The sequence below is a fragment of the Hemiscyllium ocellatum genome, chromosome 23 (assembly GCF_020745735.1).
Source record: "Hemiscyllium ocellatum isolate sHemOce1 chromosome 23, sHemOce1.pat.X.cur, whole genome shotgun sequence".
Taxonomy (NCBI): domain Eukaryota; kingdom Metazoa; phylum Chordata; class Chondrichthyes; order Orectolobiformes; family Hemiscylliidae; genus Hemiscyllium; species Hemiscyllium ocellatum.
The window spans coordinates 56,119,849-56,135,787 of record NC_083423.1 but is presented as its reverse complement, the minus strand read 5'-3'; the positions used below and the strand labels follow the sequence as shown (position 1 = coordinate 56,135,787).

The 15,939-nt window shown below is 37.1% G+C and overlaps 1 protein-coding gene across 2 annotated transcripts in view; it reads left to right on the top strand.

The window, feature by feature from the left end:
• Window positions 1–14,189, top strand: part of fgd6 (FYVE, RhoGEF and PH domain containing 6) — a 149,083-nt gene extending 134,894 nt beyond the window's left edge. The window contains exons 18-21 of one of the 2 annotated variants that reach the window (XM_060843046.1): window positions 59–189; window positions 4,990–5,118; window positions 6,550–6,701; window positions 11,978–14,189. In XM_060843046.1, the coding sequence (XP_060699029.1) occupies window positions 59–189; window positions 4,990–5,118; window positions 6,550–6,701; window positions 11,978–12,014 (449 nt within the window). In that variant the 3' untranslated portion in view covers window positions 12,015–14,189. Of the gene's footprint in view, window positions 1–58; window positions 190–4,989; window positions 5,119–6,549; window positions 6,702–11,904; window positions 11,947–11,977 lie in introns of those variants that run through there. The other variant, XM_060843047.1, reaches the window with a different exon arrangement.
• The last annotated feature ends 1,750 nt before the right edge of the window (window positions 14,190–15,939 follow it).

Below are 15,939 nucleotides of genomic sequence, written 5' to 3'. Positions count from 1 at the left end.
CTTGCATTGGATTTTAATATTAATTTTAACATAAACCTATTCACTTACTGTTAATTAGAAGAACAGTCACCTGATCCAAAGATGCTGTCTGCAACTCACAAATCGTCAAGTGCCCTTACCTCAGTTTTTCACAGCATTCAGCATTCTTCTGGACGGAAGCACAAGAAAATTCCAGCAGCACTGAAAGAAGTAAGTGGGGCAAACAGCTTTAACTGATATCATCTGACTGTTCTAGTCACAACAAATAAAAGATACAACTTGAATATTAAATGTCCTTGTAGCCTTTGGTACTGTCTTGCCTATTAAGGAAGAGCTACCAGAGGAAGTGGTGGTAGCTGGTACAATTATAACATTTAAAAGGCATCTGGATGATTATATGAATCGGAAGGGTTCTACAGAATACGGGCTAAGTGCTGGCAAATGGGACTAGATTAATTTAGGATATCTGGTCAGCATGGACAAATTGTACTGAAGGGTCCATTTCTGTGCTGTACATCTCTATGACTCGAAGAAAGTGACTTTCCACAGTTGCATGACTGTGGAATAGATAGTGGCAAAGCTCATGACATGTATACTTTGGTATATGGGGGGGGGTATTAATTTGCTGTCACATTAAGTGTTTTACTAACTTCAGAAAAACTTACAGATAGTTGGCTGTTTTCAATTGGCAGAAAATCGAAAAAATGACAGACTATCATTTATCCAAAGTGCTTATGCTTTCCACCAATACCCGATGTATTGACAAGAAATGAACTCGTTGATGATTATGCATAAATGATTATAGGTTGAAAATGTTGTACCACATTTCTGCTACCAATAGCAAGAACATGTTGACTTTGGAACATTACATTATTGCTTTCATGCACTCTACCCTCCAAAGATTGCATGGTCTTTATAAATAAATTGTTGGGATATTGTGATCAAAATTGAAATCTACTTTTCTCATGGATTTCAAGCTCTTCTGGACTCAGTGCTGGGTTTTATTGCAATTCTTAAAATCTGTTTATTAATTATCAAATGGTATTTGCATCTTTTTTACCTCCTGGAACTACCCTTTTGATGCCACGAGTGACATGCTCTTGGTGGATGTACAAGTCTAAGCATTTCTTCTTGTATTTCACTGAAAGCAAGGTCAAACTGCTACTTTGTTTCCCGAAAGTTAGGGCACCGAAGCAGCAACATGTTACCCCACCCAATTTGATTTTTGGATTTGAGTGAGGAACAGAAAGTCCAAAAATGCAGTTACTATTTTGTTTAAGTTGGTATTATGTTTAACTTCTCTTTTATTGTGTCCCTGATATTTGTCTTTAAAACAAATCAATTACTATAACAGAAACTATTTATTTAGCATTTTTTGAGTAGAAAGAAATTGCTATTGTAGACAACTTACATTTATATGTGCCTTTTCAGATAACAAAACTCCTGAGGCCACAGGCCTGTAAAGGAGCAATCTTAACATAAACGGCATAAAGCATTGAGAAAAAGTGGCAAAAATGGAGGAAAAATAGTGTAGAGGCAGAAAGATTTATGGGGATTTTCCGGAGCTTAGGATCTCGTCACTTACTGATGGTGAAGCAGGTAAAATTGGAGATGCTCAAAAGGATACAATTAGATGAACATCAACACCTCAGAATTATTGAACTAGAAGAAGGGTACAAAGGCTATGAGGGATTTGAAGAAATTTAAAGATGAGAAATTTTAAAATGGATACATGCTTCACTTGGAGTCAGTGAGCATGGGCAGCATCATGTTGAATGACTTTCAGTTGCAGGGTACAAGGTGGAGGTCAGCCAGGAGAACTTTAGGATGATTGTGTCTAATCTCAGGAATATACTGCAGTAGTCGAGTTAGAAGTATCAAAAGAATAAATTAGGGTTTCAGCAGAAGGTGAGCTGAGTAACGCAGATTCAAATAATGTTCTGAAGGTGGAAAGGGGTCATCTTCATGATGGCCCTGGATGACAAAAGTGATAGATGGCAAAATAAAACAGAAAAGAAGTGAGTGACAGATGTCTGATACAAACAAATCCAAAAGTCTTGTAAAAAACATATAGGAATGTCGCAAGAAGAGGCAATTAAAACAAGAAATGGGATTTATGCACGAAGAAGAAGAGCATAGCTGAGGTAGAACATTGAACATAAAACAGTTCAGAACAGTACAGGCCCTTTGGTCCACGATGTTGTGCCAAGCATTTATCTTAATCTAAGATCAACCTAACCTACACACCCCTCAATTTACTGTCATCCATGTGCTTGTCCAGCAGTTACTTAAATGTCCCTAATACCTCTGACTCTACTCCCACTACTGTCAGTGCACTCCACGCATCCACCACTCACTGCATAAAGAATCTACCTCTGACATCTCCACTATACCTTCCTCCAATTACCTTTAAATTATGACTATATGACTTCTTTGCAACTATCTTTACTAAGAAAGTGCTACAAAAGTGACTATTGTATCCAGTTCTGACCACTACAGTTTAGAAACAGTATGAAGACTTTAGAGATGGCACAGGAAAGATTCATCCAAATAATTCCAGGGTGAAAGACTGGTTTGAGGATACACTGGAAAAGCTGGAGCTGCTGTCTTTTACTGGAGAAGGTTGAAAGGAGATTTGACAGATGAAAACCATGATGAGTCTGAACAGAGTAGATAGAGAGAAATCAAAGAATGAACAGAGCAACATGAAAAAGTTTTTGTGTGTGAATTTCTCTGATCTCAAATTCACTACCTATGTGCTTTGTGGAGGCAGTTTCAAATATAGCTTTAAAAAGGAACTTGAAAATTTGAAAACATTAACAATTTTGGGTTACAGGAAAAAGGGGAGTGTAACCTCTGAATTGCTGTTTGAGGAGCCAACGCAAATGACCTCTTTCTGGGCTGTAACTATTCAGAAGCCAGGCAGTAGAATTTGTGCCATGCACCAAGGATAATGACTTCAGTCTTTCCAGTATTTAATTAGAGGAAATTTCTGCTCATCTGTTGTCTGTGTCAGATATGCTGTCAGGCAATTTAACAAGTTGAGAAAGGTGCTAGTGAATTTGACCGGGATGCTATCAGCATGCATGTTTAAAACTAGTACTGGTTTTGATGACATCGCATTGGAAGCAGTACATGTAGCACAACTCCATAAACAGAAATTAATTTAACTACTGATGATAGCCGTCAGCATTGATGAATGAGGAATGCCATGTTGCATTTCTTCCAATAGTGCCATAATATCCTTAACCTTCACATGATACATGTAAATGTCCATTCTGAGAGTGCAGCAAGATGTCAGTGCTGTTTGGGTATTTAATTTTAGATTGTCTACAAGTTCTAGGTCTGACCTTAAAAGTCTATAAACCTTCTGATCCAAAGGCGAAATTGCAGTCAAAGTCTCTTCACTATTCTGCAGTTATGCTGATTTTCCATCCCTCCCTGCATGCCACCATCAAAAAAAGGTTTGTTATCCCGAATTAACTTTGAAAGTATCAATCTTCATGGAAACGATGGAAGAATAAACAAGTCTTTTTTTTTGGCCTGATCTAACAGTTAGCATGTCACAGAGATCAGTGCTGGAGCTTTGACTCTTTTACGATTTATATAAATGATTTGAATTAAGGAATTGAAGGTAGGCAGGTAGGATAATGTGTTGTGAAGAGGACATTAAGAGGCGACAAAAAGATATAGTTTGTGAATAGGCAAAGATTTGGCAAATGGTGTGTAATGAAAAAGTGAAACTAACTATTTTGGCAGGAAGAATAAAAACATTATTTACTGATGAGAGATTGCAAATTTCTGAGATGTAGAGGATCTGGGTGTTCTAATGCATGAATCACAAAAGATTAGCGAAAAGAATGTTTGTTTTGTTTAGGATAAGGAGCAAATTAAGAATAAAAGTAGGGAGGTTATGCTTCACTTATACAGGGCATTGGTGAAACCACATCTGAACTACTGAGCACAGTATTAATCTCCTTTTTATTTAAAGAAGGAAAAAATGTGTTGAAAACAGTTTAGAGATTTTCTAAGCAAATACCTAGAATTGGTGAAGAGTGTCTTATGCCAAAAGATTGGACAGGCCAAGCTTGTATCCACTAGCATTTAGAACACTTGAGAGATAACTATATTGAAACCTGTAAGATCTTTAGGGCTGTAGATGATGTCAGATCTGCTGAGTTTCTCCAGCAATTTCTGTTTTTGTTTAACATTTTGAGGCATCTTAATAAGATGGATTTGGAAAAGAAGTCTCCTCTTCAGGGAGAATCGAGAACCAAGGATCACTGTTTCAAAGTAAAGGGTCATCCATTTAAAACAGATGAAAAATGATTGCTGTCAAGAGGATCATGAGTCTTTGAAACCCTTTTCCCGAAAAGATGATGGAGGCAAATTCTTTGAACATTTTTAAGGCAGAGGTGTATAGATTCTTGGTAAACAAGTAGATGAAACCTTTTCAGGGATAGGCAGGAATGTATAGTTGAGGTTACAGTTAGAAGAGCAGGCTTTAGGAAACAAATGACTGACTCCTATTACATCTTGCATGTTTAAGGCAACCTACCCTGTTGGGTGAGAATTTTGCAGAGAAGTATTCAATTGAAGTTAACCATAGCTCTGTTTTTCCTGAATTTCATTTCTCTGCATGTTGTTTAGGAAGCTGCCTTTATTGCAGTTCCCTAACTATAGGGCTTTATCTACAGGTGACAGAGGAACTCTTCCTTGACCTTTCCATCATTGAACTACTTACAGTCAACTTTGTTACAAGTTACAGGACTATTCTAACTAGTCGAGAATTATGAATTTTACTGCTATTAATAGTTTGCAGTCAGGAATGGAGAAAGTGAAATTGAACAAAGTTAGAAGTACACGGCACGTCCCACAGCATCTTTGCTAGAACTAGAAATAGAAAGATCAGTAAACCTGTCAACAAACCAGAAATGATCAAAGTAAGAGAGACACAGAGTTATCCAAAACTTTACTTTAAAATACACAATACTCCACTGTTTATTTCAGGTATCTGCTAATACTGGAGCATCATCGATGAGTGGCTACCTTTATAGGTCAAAAGGTATTAAGAAACCATGGAAACGACTCTGGTTTGTCATTCAGGATAAGGTGTTATATACTTATGCTGCCAGTGAGGTAAGAGCCTGTCCAATTATTATACAGATAAATATTTATTTGTCAATTAAATGTCTATGACTGTACCACAGCTAACTGATGAGAACTAAAAAATGTTTAGAGTGCAATAGGTAATATTAACACAACACCATTTCATACTAAGATATTATTTGATATCCTGTTTCTTTCTATTATTAAGTTGTCATGATTATTTTACAAAACTCAACATGTTTTTTTAGGACCTAATAGGCTATTTATGCCAGCTTATTGCAATATTCACTGTATTGTGTGTATCAACCTCTACAGCTGTGTTGGGAACATTCTTAGCCTGTTTGTGTGGCATGCATTTTTTTCCTTTCCCCTCAAATATTTCTCACTGGAAAGACAAGTGTTTAATTCACTTATCTGTGACATTTGAAATGACTAACACAATGGGAAACACAATAGCTACTGCAGTTTTAAGTATCCAACTTTGTGGCTCCTGATCCCTGCCATTGTAGCCTTTAAAGTACAGGCCATACAGTTCTCCTTTATATTCAGATTGTTTTATTGCTTATTTTCCTTGATGAATTTTATGGATATGGAGCTTGAGAGAGAGGCATTGATTTATTAGTGAATAATTTGAAATTGTTTATTGGTTTTAACAGCCTGTAACATGAAAATTAATGGATGGATTTGAATGGAAACTTGGGAGCTTTGTAAACTGTTGAGAAGAACTCCAAAATGAACTTACATAAGACACTTGTTTGACCTCAGTTGAAGTATTGTATATATTTCTGCACCACATTATCGGAAAAATATGAATACATTGAAGGATTTAGAAGTAATGTTCAGAAATGATTCCAAAGAAGAGAAATTTCAGTTATGAGGATAGATTTAAAAAGTTAGGACTTTTCTTCTTGGAAAGAAAACGCTGAGGAGATCTGATAGGAATATTCAAAACCTTGATACAGTAGATAGTGAGAAACTGTTCCTGTTTGCAAAATAAAAAGAATGAGAGCATAGATTTGAAGTGATTTGTGAAAGAAGCAAGGGTGATATGAGAAAAAAGCATTCCACACAGCAAGCGGTTAGGTTATAGAATTCATTGACTAGAAATGTGATGGAGGCATTTTCAATTGAGACATTCAAGAGGGCATTAGATTATTTGAACAAAAATAATTTAAAAGGCTCTGGGGAAAAGGCAGGAGATTGGCAGTTGGTACTATTGCTCAGTTGAAGAATTGGTACAGATTTGATGGGCTGAATGGCCTCCTGCACAGTAAGATTTCTGTGACTCTGTAAATGTTCTTTGTAGCCCTGTCATTGTGAGCAAGGACCAATACGGCCCACAAAGCTAAAACTTTACATAAGCTGCATTAAGTAATCTAGTGATATAATTTTATTTAATATGCCTTACCTATTTGAAGCTTCTCTCAAAAATGATCTCCAATGTCTATTTTTTAAAAACAGGATGTAGCTGCATTAGAGAGTCAACCATTGCTGGGCTTCACAGTTTCTGAAGTCCAGGATGATCTCTCAGAACCCAAAGTGATTTTCCAGTTGCTTCATAAGAGTACACTGTTTTATGTATTTAAAGCAGATGATCATCATACAGCCCAAAGGTAAGTAAAACAAGTCATTGGACATCAGCAAAAGCAAAAGCTGTAGATGCTAGAAATTACTGAAAATACTCAGCAAGTAAGGCAGCATCTATGGAGAGAGAAAGTGAGTTAACATTTCAGATCAGTGACTTGTCATCAGTACTGGTAAATGTGCCACAAAACAATTTCTCCTTTTAACATTCTCCAAATGGTGTTCTGATGAAACCTCTTTTGCCTTCCTTTTCCTGGAGTTTGTGAGACATTTTCCCTCTTTCATCTCTTTTTTTTTGTTTCTGGTTCATTGGCGGTATTGGTTTTGCTTCATGATTTTTGTTCCAGGCTGCCAAATTTTATCGACTTTGTTTCATTTATCACCTCACTTTTACCTTCATATGGTCCATTTCTGCATTTCTATTCCCTCCTGCTAATTATCTATCTTTACCGAGGGATGGGCTGTTAACAACTATCTACAATAATCTCATGTTCCTTTCTTGCAGTTTTTCTGTCTCAATTTCACCTCTTCTAAAAATGTCACATATAAGGCTATATTGTGGGATTTGGTCATTGCTCGGAATTCTTTTAGCATGACAGGATTAGCAAACTAACAAAAATAAAGTTGAGAAAAGTCAGTAGTTTTCAACTGTAACTAGTGGGATGCCATAAGGATTGGTGCTGGGGTCTCAACTATTTACAATCTACATTAATTACCTTTATAAAAGATCCACATGTGCTGTAATGCAGTTTATTGACAACATCCCAGCAGGTAGGAATAGGAAAGTAAATTACTTCAAGGACAAAAGGAAGAAAAGGTATTGGAACACCACCATTCGCAAGTTGCCCTCCAAGCCACGCATCATCTTGACTTGATACTATATTGCTACGTTCTTTCACTGTTGCTGGGTCAAAATCCTAGAACTCCCTTCAAGTAGTACTGTGGGTGTATCTACACCAGATAGAGTGCAGTGGTTCAAGACATTGTCTCATGACTCCTTTCTCAATGGTACTGAGAGATGGGCAATAAATGCTGGCTTTTACAGCAATGCACAAATCCAATAAAAGGTTAAAAGTTATCCCACTTTAGATTCAACTGCCAAATGTTTGATAATTCATAAGGGATATGGACAGATTGAATTATCAAACATTTGGCAGTTGAATCTGCACTAACATTTCACTACTTTATATTTTTATTCCATTTGCTTTCCAAATCACTTGCTGCGTCTTCATACCAGCTTTTTGTGATTCATGTACCAGAATGTCCACATATCTTTGTATCATAGTGTTCTGCCGTTAAATAATGTATTGGTTTCCTCTTTTTACTGCTCATTCATACCTGGCATATAGGAAGATGGTTGTGGTTGTTGGAGGTCAGTCATTTCCAGGCTGGGACATCTCAGCAGAAGTTCCTCAGGGTAGTGTCCTGGGCCCAACCATCTTCAGCTGCTTCATCATTGACCTTCTCTCTATTATAAGATCATAAGTATGAATGTTCACCAATGATTGCACAATGTTCAGCACCATTCACAACACCTTAGATACCAAAGTAGTCCAAGTTCAAATCCAACAAGATCTGGACAATATCCAGGCTTGAGCTGACAAATGGCAAGTAACATTTGCGCCACACACATGCTAGGCAATGACCATCTCCAATTAGAGACAAGCTAACCATATCCCCGTGACATTCAATGGTGTTACCATCACTGAATTCCCCACTGGGGGTTACCATTGAGCAAAAACTCAACTGGACTCAATACATAGTGGCTACAAGACCAGGGCAGAGGCTAGGAATATTGTGGCAAGTAACTGATCCTCTGACTCCCCAAAGCCTGTCCACCATCCACAAGGCACAAGTCAGGAGTGTGATGGAATACACCCCACTTGCCCGAATGGGTGCAGCTTCAACAACACTCAAGAAGCCTGACACCATCCAGGACAAAGCAACCCAAATGAATGGCACCACATCCACAAGCATCCACTCCATCCATTACTGACACTGAGTAGCAGTAGTGTATACTACCTAGAAGATGCACTGCAGAAATTCGCCAAAGTTTCTTACACAGCTCCTTCCATCTGGAAGAACAAGGGCAGCAGGCACATGGAAACACCATCACCTGCAAGTTTCCCTCCAAGTCACTTTATCTATCTGACATGGAAACATATCATCATTCCTTTACTGTCGCTGGGTTAAAACCATGGAATTCGCCCCCTAGCAACATTGTGGGTCGACCTAAAGTACATGGACTGCAGCAGTTGAAGAGGCAGCTCACCACCTTCTCAAGGGCAACTGGAAATGGACAATAAATGCTGTCTAGCCAGTTATGCCCACATCCAATGAGTGAATACATCTTTTGAAAGTAACCAAGCGTATATTTTACAATATTCTGCATGATGGTTAATGTTTGGCTGATCTATTAGTCTATCTGTTTTCCCTTTGTGACCTCTTGATAATTCACTTTTCTACCTATCCTTGTGCAGTGCCTTCATCCAAGTCATTGATATAGATGCAAATTTTTGAGACTTTAGCATTGATCCCTGGCCCACTCACAACAGCTTGCCAATTCCACTTATCCCTCATTCTCTGCCTTCTGTTAGTGAACCCATCCTCTATTACTGCTCATATTGTTACCCCTTTATGACAATATTATGGCTTTAAGAAGTGTATTTTATCCTGGATTTTTGTCATGAAGAAAGTTTGAGAGAGAGGTCTACTCAGAACTACGAGGGTAAACCATTTTTGGAAGCAACCTGAAAGGGTGGGGTCAAGCTCCCACAGAACCAGGATTTTTAGTTTCAGTTTTTCAGTAGCAGCTGCTGGGGTCTTGAAGCTGGATGTGGAAGCTGTTTTTCCTTTGTCAGTTACAGCTAAAAACTGGGGTTCTCCTGCTAGAAATGCATGTGAGACAAAATCTGTTATACTGAATTTGCCTTTTGCCAAGGGGATGTTTGTGGGATGTTATTGTATTGGAATAGTTACTGTTTAGTAGCTAAATAATCTCTTACTCTGTTAAGTTTTCCAATGGAGTTAATGATTACAATTCTTCTTTTTGTATTTTAACTATAGTATATGAATAAAGTGTTTTTGCTTCAAATCTGGTAGTTTGACCAATCATATTGCATCTAGAACTCAACACCTGGCACTTGCCTACAAAATAAAAAAAAGTTAAGGTTGAGGCTATCATAATATATTTTGGGGCTGGCGGGGGGAGGGGGTTTGGTCTGACCCATCTTACACCACAAGCCTTTATTTATTTTGTGTAGTAACCTTTTGTTGGGGCATCTTATCCAAGCATAGCACATTTCCAAGTTCCCTGTTATATACCTTTCTTGTTACTTTCTCAAAGCACTTATAAGGAATTAGTCAAATGTGATTTCCTTTTCAAACATAAACCATTTGGCAAGTTTTGAGAAGATTTGTTGCTCAGGTTAAGGTTCTGGATGTAGGTTTGCTCGCTGAGCTGGAAGGTTCGTTTCCAGACGTTTCATTATTCTACTAGGTAACATCTTCAGTGGGCCTCGGGCGAAGCAATGCTGAAAATTCCTGCTTTCTATTTATATGTTTGGGTTTCTTTGGGTTGGTGATGTTATTTCCTGTGATGAAATCACTTCCTGTTCCTTTTCTCAGGAGATGATAGGTCTATTATGGATATCCATAAACCATGTTGTCTCTGCCTGGTTGTAATACAGTTTTTAAAATGTTGTTCGCTTTTACCTCCATGTAGTTTTTCCATTTGACAGATGTTTAAGTTAACTAATCTTATGGTTTACTGCTTCCTTTCCCCTTTCTTGAATGGAGGTGTTACAGTCGCAATTTTCCAAACTACTTTCCAATGTATCTGTATCTCGACAGCTACTTCATATCAGACTGTAGGATTCAGGTTGTCATATGCAGGGGGCTTAACAGCCTTTGCTTCTGTTATTTTTTCCCACATAATTTGTGGTTGTTTAAGTTCCTTCCTCCCTATAACCTCTTGATTTTCAAGTATTCTTAAGATGCTTTTTGTGTCTTCTATAATGAAGACAGACACAAAATGCCTAATCAGTGCTTCATCTTGTCCTTTGTTTCCATTATTAATTTCTTAGTCTGATCCTCTGTGGGACCAAAATTCACTGCTGCTGCTCTTTTCATTTTTATATACTTATAGAAACACACCATTATTTTTAATAATTCTGTCAAGCTTTCTCTTCGACTCTAATGTCTTCCTGATTATTGTTAATTACATTTTTGCTGGTTTCTAAGTTCTGTCCAATCTTCTGACCTACCAATAAACTTTGCAATATGTAATGCTTTAAATTCAATACTGTCGTCCACTCCTTATTTAGTCAGAGTGCATAATTCTCTTGGAGTCTTTCTTTGTCAATAGAACATATCTTGACTGAGAATTATGAAATATTCCCTTAAATGCCTGACACTGCTTCTCTGCTGACCTATCCTTTAACCTGTTTTCCAAGTTCACTTCAGCCACGTTCTTGTGTCCTTATAGATGCCTTTATTTAAGATTAAGACACTAGTCTTAGATCTACACTTCCCTCTTTCAAACTCTATGTGAAATTCTGTCACGTTATGATCACTTGCTTAGAGGCTCAATTACTATGAGATCTCATTGCATACTGCAAGGTCTAAAGTTGCCTGCTTCCTGATTGACTGTGTTTTACATTCTTACTTTCTCTTGGGGAAACAAAACTGTCAAAAGTACACTCTATGAATTTATAAACCTTTCTTTGCCAATCTGATTATGAAGATTAAGATTGCCAGTTGGTATTACCATATCTTGAAAACCTGTAATACTCTGCCCAATGCTGAAAATGTGTTGCTGGTTAAAGCACAGCAGGTCAGGCAGCATCCAAGGAACAGGAAATTCGACGTTTCGGGCCAGAGCCTTTCATCAGGAAGGCCCTGGCCCGAAACGTCGAATTTCCTGTTCCTTGGATGCTGCCTGACCTGCTGTGCTTTAACCAGCAACACATTTTCAGCTCTGATCTCCAGCATCTGCAGACCTCACTTTATACTCTGCCCAACTATGTAATTACGTAGTTACTGCCTATAAACCATGCCACGAGTCATTTGTTTGCTATTTCTTATCTCTACCCAAACTGACTGTATAATGTGATTTAGTGGTCATCTCTCACTATTGGACTAATGCCATCCTTAATTAACCTAAAGAAACATGCTCCTTAGTTACTAAGCAGATGAAAATTTATTTATTTATGCATTTGTTTTAAACTGTAGGGCATTGCTTTGAACATAAAATTCTGAGAGACGTGACCTGCAACAATTAACAAATGTTCCAATTTCTCAACAGGTGGGTAGAAGTTTTTCAAGAAGCTACTGTGTTATAATCCTCCTAAAACAGACACTACAGTAGGGAAGGACTTAAAGAAGCAAATCCCTGAAAAATATACTACAATGAGATGCTAAAGTATGGGGTTGATGTTTCAAAAAGATTGAATAAAAATATTCACCCTCACACCTTAATCACCTGTGACTAACGGTTTACCTTGAATATCAGATTGAACTGCAAAGATTCTGCACTAGCCACAAAAGCTGCCTGCGTGTACTCTCAGATGTTGTCTGAAAAAGGCCCCGAAGAAGAAAAGTTGATCAAAGTCATTGACTAATTTAATTGCTTTGTGATGACAGTGAAAGCAAGAATTAATCAAGGTCTATTCTTTCAGTCTGGCTATTTTCTCAAACAAAAAATTTCCAAGGTGATGTATTTCTGTGCTACATTTCTCAAGTGCGATTGTATGGTTTCATTGCAAAACTGTGAAAATCACATTATTATTGATGTAAAAGCCTACCTTGATCTCTCCAGTTTAATCACAGGTTATTGAACTGATATTTTCTATCTCTTGAAGATCTCCACATTCAGAAGTGATTTGTGAATACCTCTAATTTCCATGAGGTAAATTCAGTACCTGGTTTGACACTCTGCTTTGTAGACCACAAAGGTCATGTTTGTGCAGATTATAGTTGATTTTATCTGGAGTCAGAAATTGCCTGAATATCTATGCTATAGAGAAAGAAAGAAATAGATATGATTCTACTCATCACTGCCCGGTAACCGGAATAGAGAGTACCTATCTGGACACCAAATAAAGACATTGGTAATGATTGTGAAGCCAGGCAGTTGGATAGAGACTAAATTCCTGAAACAACCAAATTATTCCCTGAAGGACTGCTAGGGCCCGTCCGTGGAGCTACGTCAAGAAAGAGCTGCTGCTTCGGAAAAGGGAAGAGAAGAAAATTGGACAAATAGTTGCTATTTGGTTCATGACTTCTGAACTTTGAGATACAAAGTAATTTGGGAGCCTGACAATACTGTATATATAAACAAATTCAGCTGGGATATTTTTGGAAGTAAGTAGTCTTTGATGATTCCAATATTCTTGCCTGGTTTTCACTGCATTAATATCAATACTAGATGGTTTTCATGTTTTTCCAGGTTTATCAGAATGTGCATTTATATTTTTCAAAATGTTATGGTGGGAACAGGGCTGTTAAGTACTGCCCAATTTTCCAGTATATTTTAACTTTATTGTTTTTATTTAATGATTGGCTTTTGTAAAAAAAAATTGAAGACAAGATAGTTCAGCAAGAATTTATACATGCAGGCATGAGCTAGATTTATGTATTTATTTAACTATTGTAATAAGCATCTATGGTTCTTCATGGAGCACAACAGACATCACGTAGAATTCAAAGTGCAAATTAATGTAAAAATATGCCTGTTCTTCCAGTACAAACTTTTTATAAGTGTGTAGAAAGTTGAATGTAAATTAGCATTTGGGATAAATATGGCCTGGTGAATCTAAATTTTTCACACCATATAGGGTTTCTCTCAATTGATGAGGGAAACATTTTCCTATTTTAAAAAAACTCTGCAAAATGCTGAAGCTGTATATTCATTGGTAGCCAGACATATCTTTCAAAAGGCCAGATATAAAATTGCTTACTTCCAATTTCACAAGTAATGCTACAATTTGCCTGAATCACTTTGGATTTTCATTCTGAAAGATTCAGAATTCTACTTGAGACTTGAGTCAGTATGAAGGCTGATGCTTTGATGGAGATGCCTGCTTTTTGTTAAGACATTAAATTGAAGCTCCTGACTGTTTAGGTGGATTAAAAGTAAATTTTGTAGCATTGCTTTGAAGAAGATCTGGCAAATGCTGGTCCATCAGACACCAACACTAAATGATAAATTATTTCATCATTCATCTCTTTTAGAGTCAGTGAAACTATTTGTGTGAATTGTATTTGTGAATATTAAGATCTTTATCTGCTACTTGAGGGTATGATTAAGCACAATTTAAAGTCAAACTCTTTAAAAGCAATTTCTGGATATTGACCTTGACTAGAAGTGCATTGATTGATTGTTTTGTGTGAAGAATCTGCTGATACCAGTTATAAATTTGCCTTTTACTAGTTTGCATCAATGTCCACTACAGTTTAAATCTACCTTTTCTACGATTTGTTTTTCATTTGTCTCTGTGAAGTGCCTTAGCACATTTTTCTACATTAAAGGTGCTATATAAATGCAAGTGTTATTTACTGTCTTAAATAGCTCTGTAAAGCCACATCTCAGTCAGCTCCTTTCAAAGTGGAACATGAGATTTCGCCAGTATTCTAGTGAATCTTTTTTCGAAATTGCCTCCATTCTGTGTGTTTCTGGCCAACATTGTCAGGACTGACCACAGTTTATTAAAGATTGACATTTTTCAGTCTTCTATATAAAATTTTTCTCTATACAATTCCATATTGTTTGATAATTTCACATAATATTACACTACAGAAAGAATCTATTTAGCTTATTTGCAACTCAATGATGCTGATTATAACTCTGCAAAATCTGAGAGCACTGAAACTGATGATCAGAGAAAATTGATTTCTTGATCTGAACTGTTGTCCAAATAATAATGGTGACAATACAATAATAATTTTTTTCAATTTTCAGAATGGAGGGGGAATGCATTTCCACATTAGGCCTTTGTTTTCTTCTTGTAAATCACAGCACAATTCCAGGAATCAGTACTGCTGTTCTATTTGCCGTTATATATTCACGTGGGCCTAGGACAAACTTGCACGAACAATAGTAGCATTAAAGTTTGCAACACTTAAATTGCTACATAACTGCGAGAATCACCTGCAACAGCTTCCTGCTTCCATAGTGTTGTCCCTGTACCTTCTAAGAATTGCCTCCTATTCCTTAACTACATAATGTTCCTAGATAGCAATAATGAAAAATATAACCTTGGTTTTAAAATGTATAGTGACAAGATACTGCTACACATCATCTTTCTTAAGCCCTCCATTTTCTAAATGTCAGACAAACAGAATTTACTTTGATTGAATCATGGTAAGATCAAAGCCATTGTCCTTGATACTTGCAACTCTATTCCCTAGCCACTGACTCAATTTCTTGCTTTCACCTGTCTGATAATGAGGTAGACTGCTTACAATCTTGATGTCATATCTGCCCTCAAGATGCACTGACCCAACATTGTCAGGCACACCCACTTGCACCTCCATAACATTGTCCAACTCTGCCTCATCACTGAAACCCTCATCCATGCCTCAACTATTCCATCTCTGGCTGCTCTCCCAGCTGAACCCTCCATAATCATAAGGTCATCTAAAATTGGGCTGCTTATAACCTAACTTGCACTAAGTCTCATTTATCCCATCATCCCTGTGCTTAGTGCTAAAGCTAATAACAGCACATTTTAGAAGTTTCATCTTTGGTTTCAAATTCTTCCTTGCATTCCCTTCAGTGTACTCTGTAACTTCACCAGCCTTGTGTTCCTCCAAGAAATCTGTGTTCCTTCGATTCTAATCTCTTGCACATCAGTTTTTAATTATTCCAGCACTAATGGCCATATCTTTTGGTTGCTGATACCTAAGAACTGGAATTCCCTCCATGCTGCTCTCCCTCACTAAACCCTATATGAAACTGTTTAAACTTAACTTTTGATCATCTGCCCGAATAACTCCTTTATGGTGAGAGTCATGTTTTGTTTTATAATGTTTCCTGGATGCATCTTTTGATGTTACAATATGTTTAAAGTGCTAAATATACATGTGCTTTGTTGCATATAAGCACATTGTGTCATCCTTGTTGCTGTTATTTAGACAAGTTAAATTTGACTGAGGACCTTGCAGTGTTTGATGCTTGAAATATTTGAAATGTTCTATAATTGATACCCTATACTTATTCAAACAAATTGAGATGGAAGCATCAAAACCTTTATTTTAAATATACTT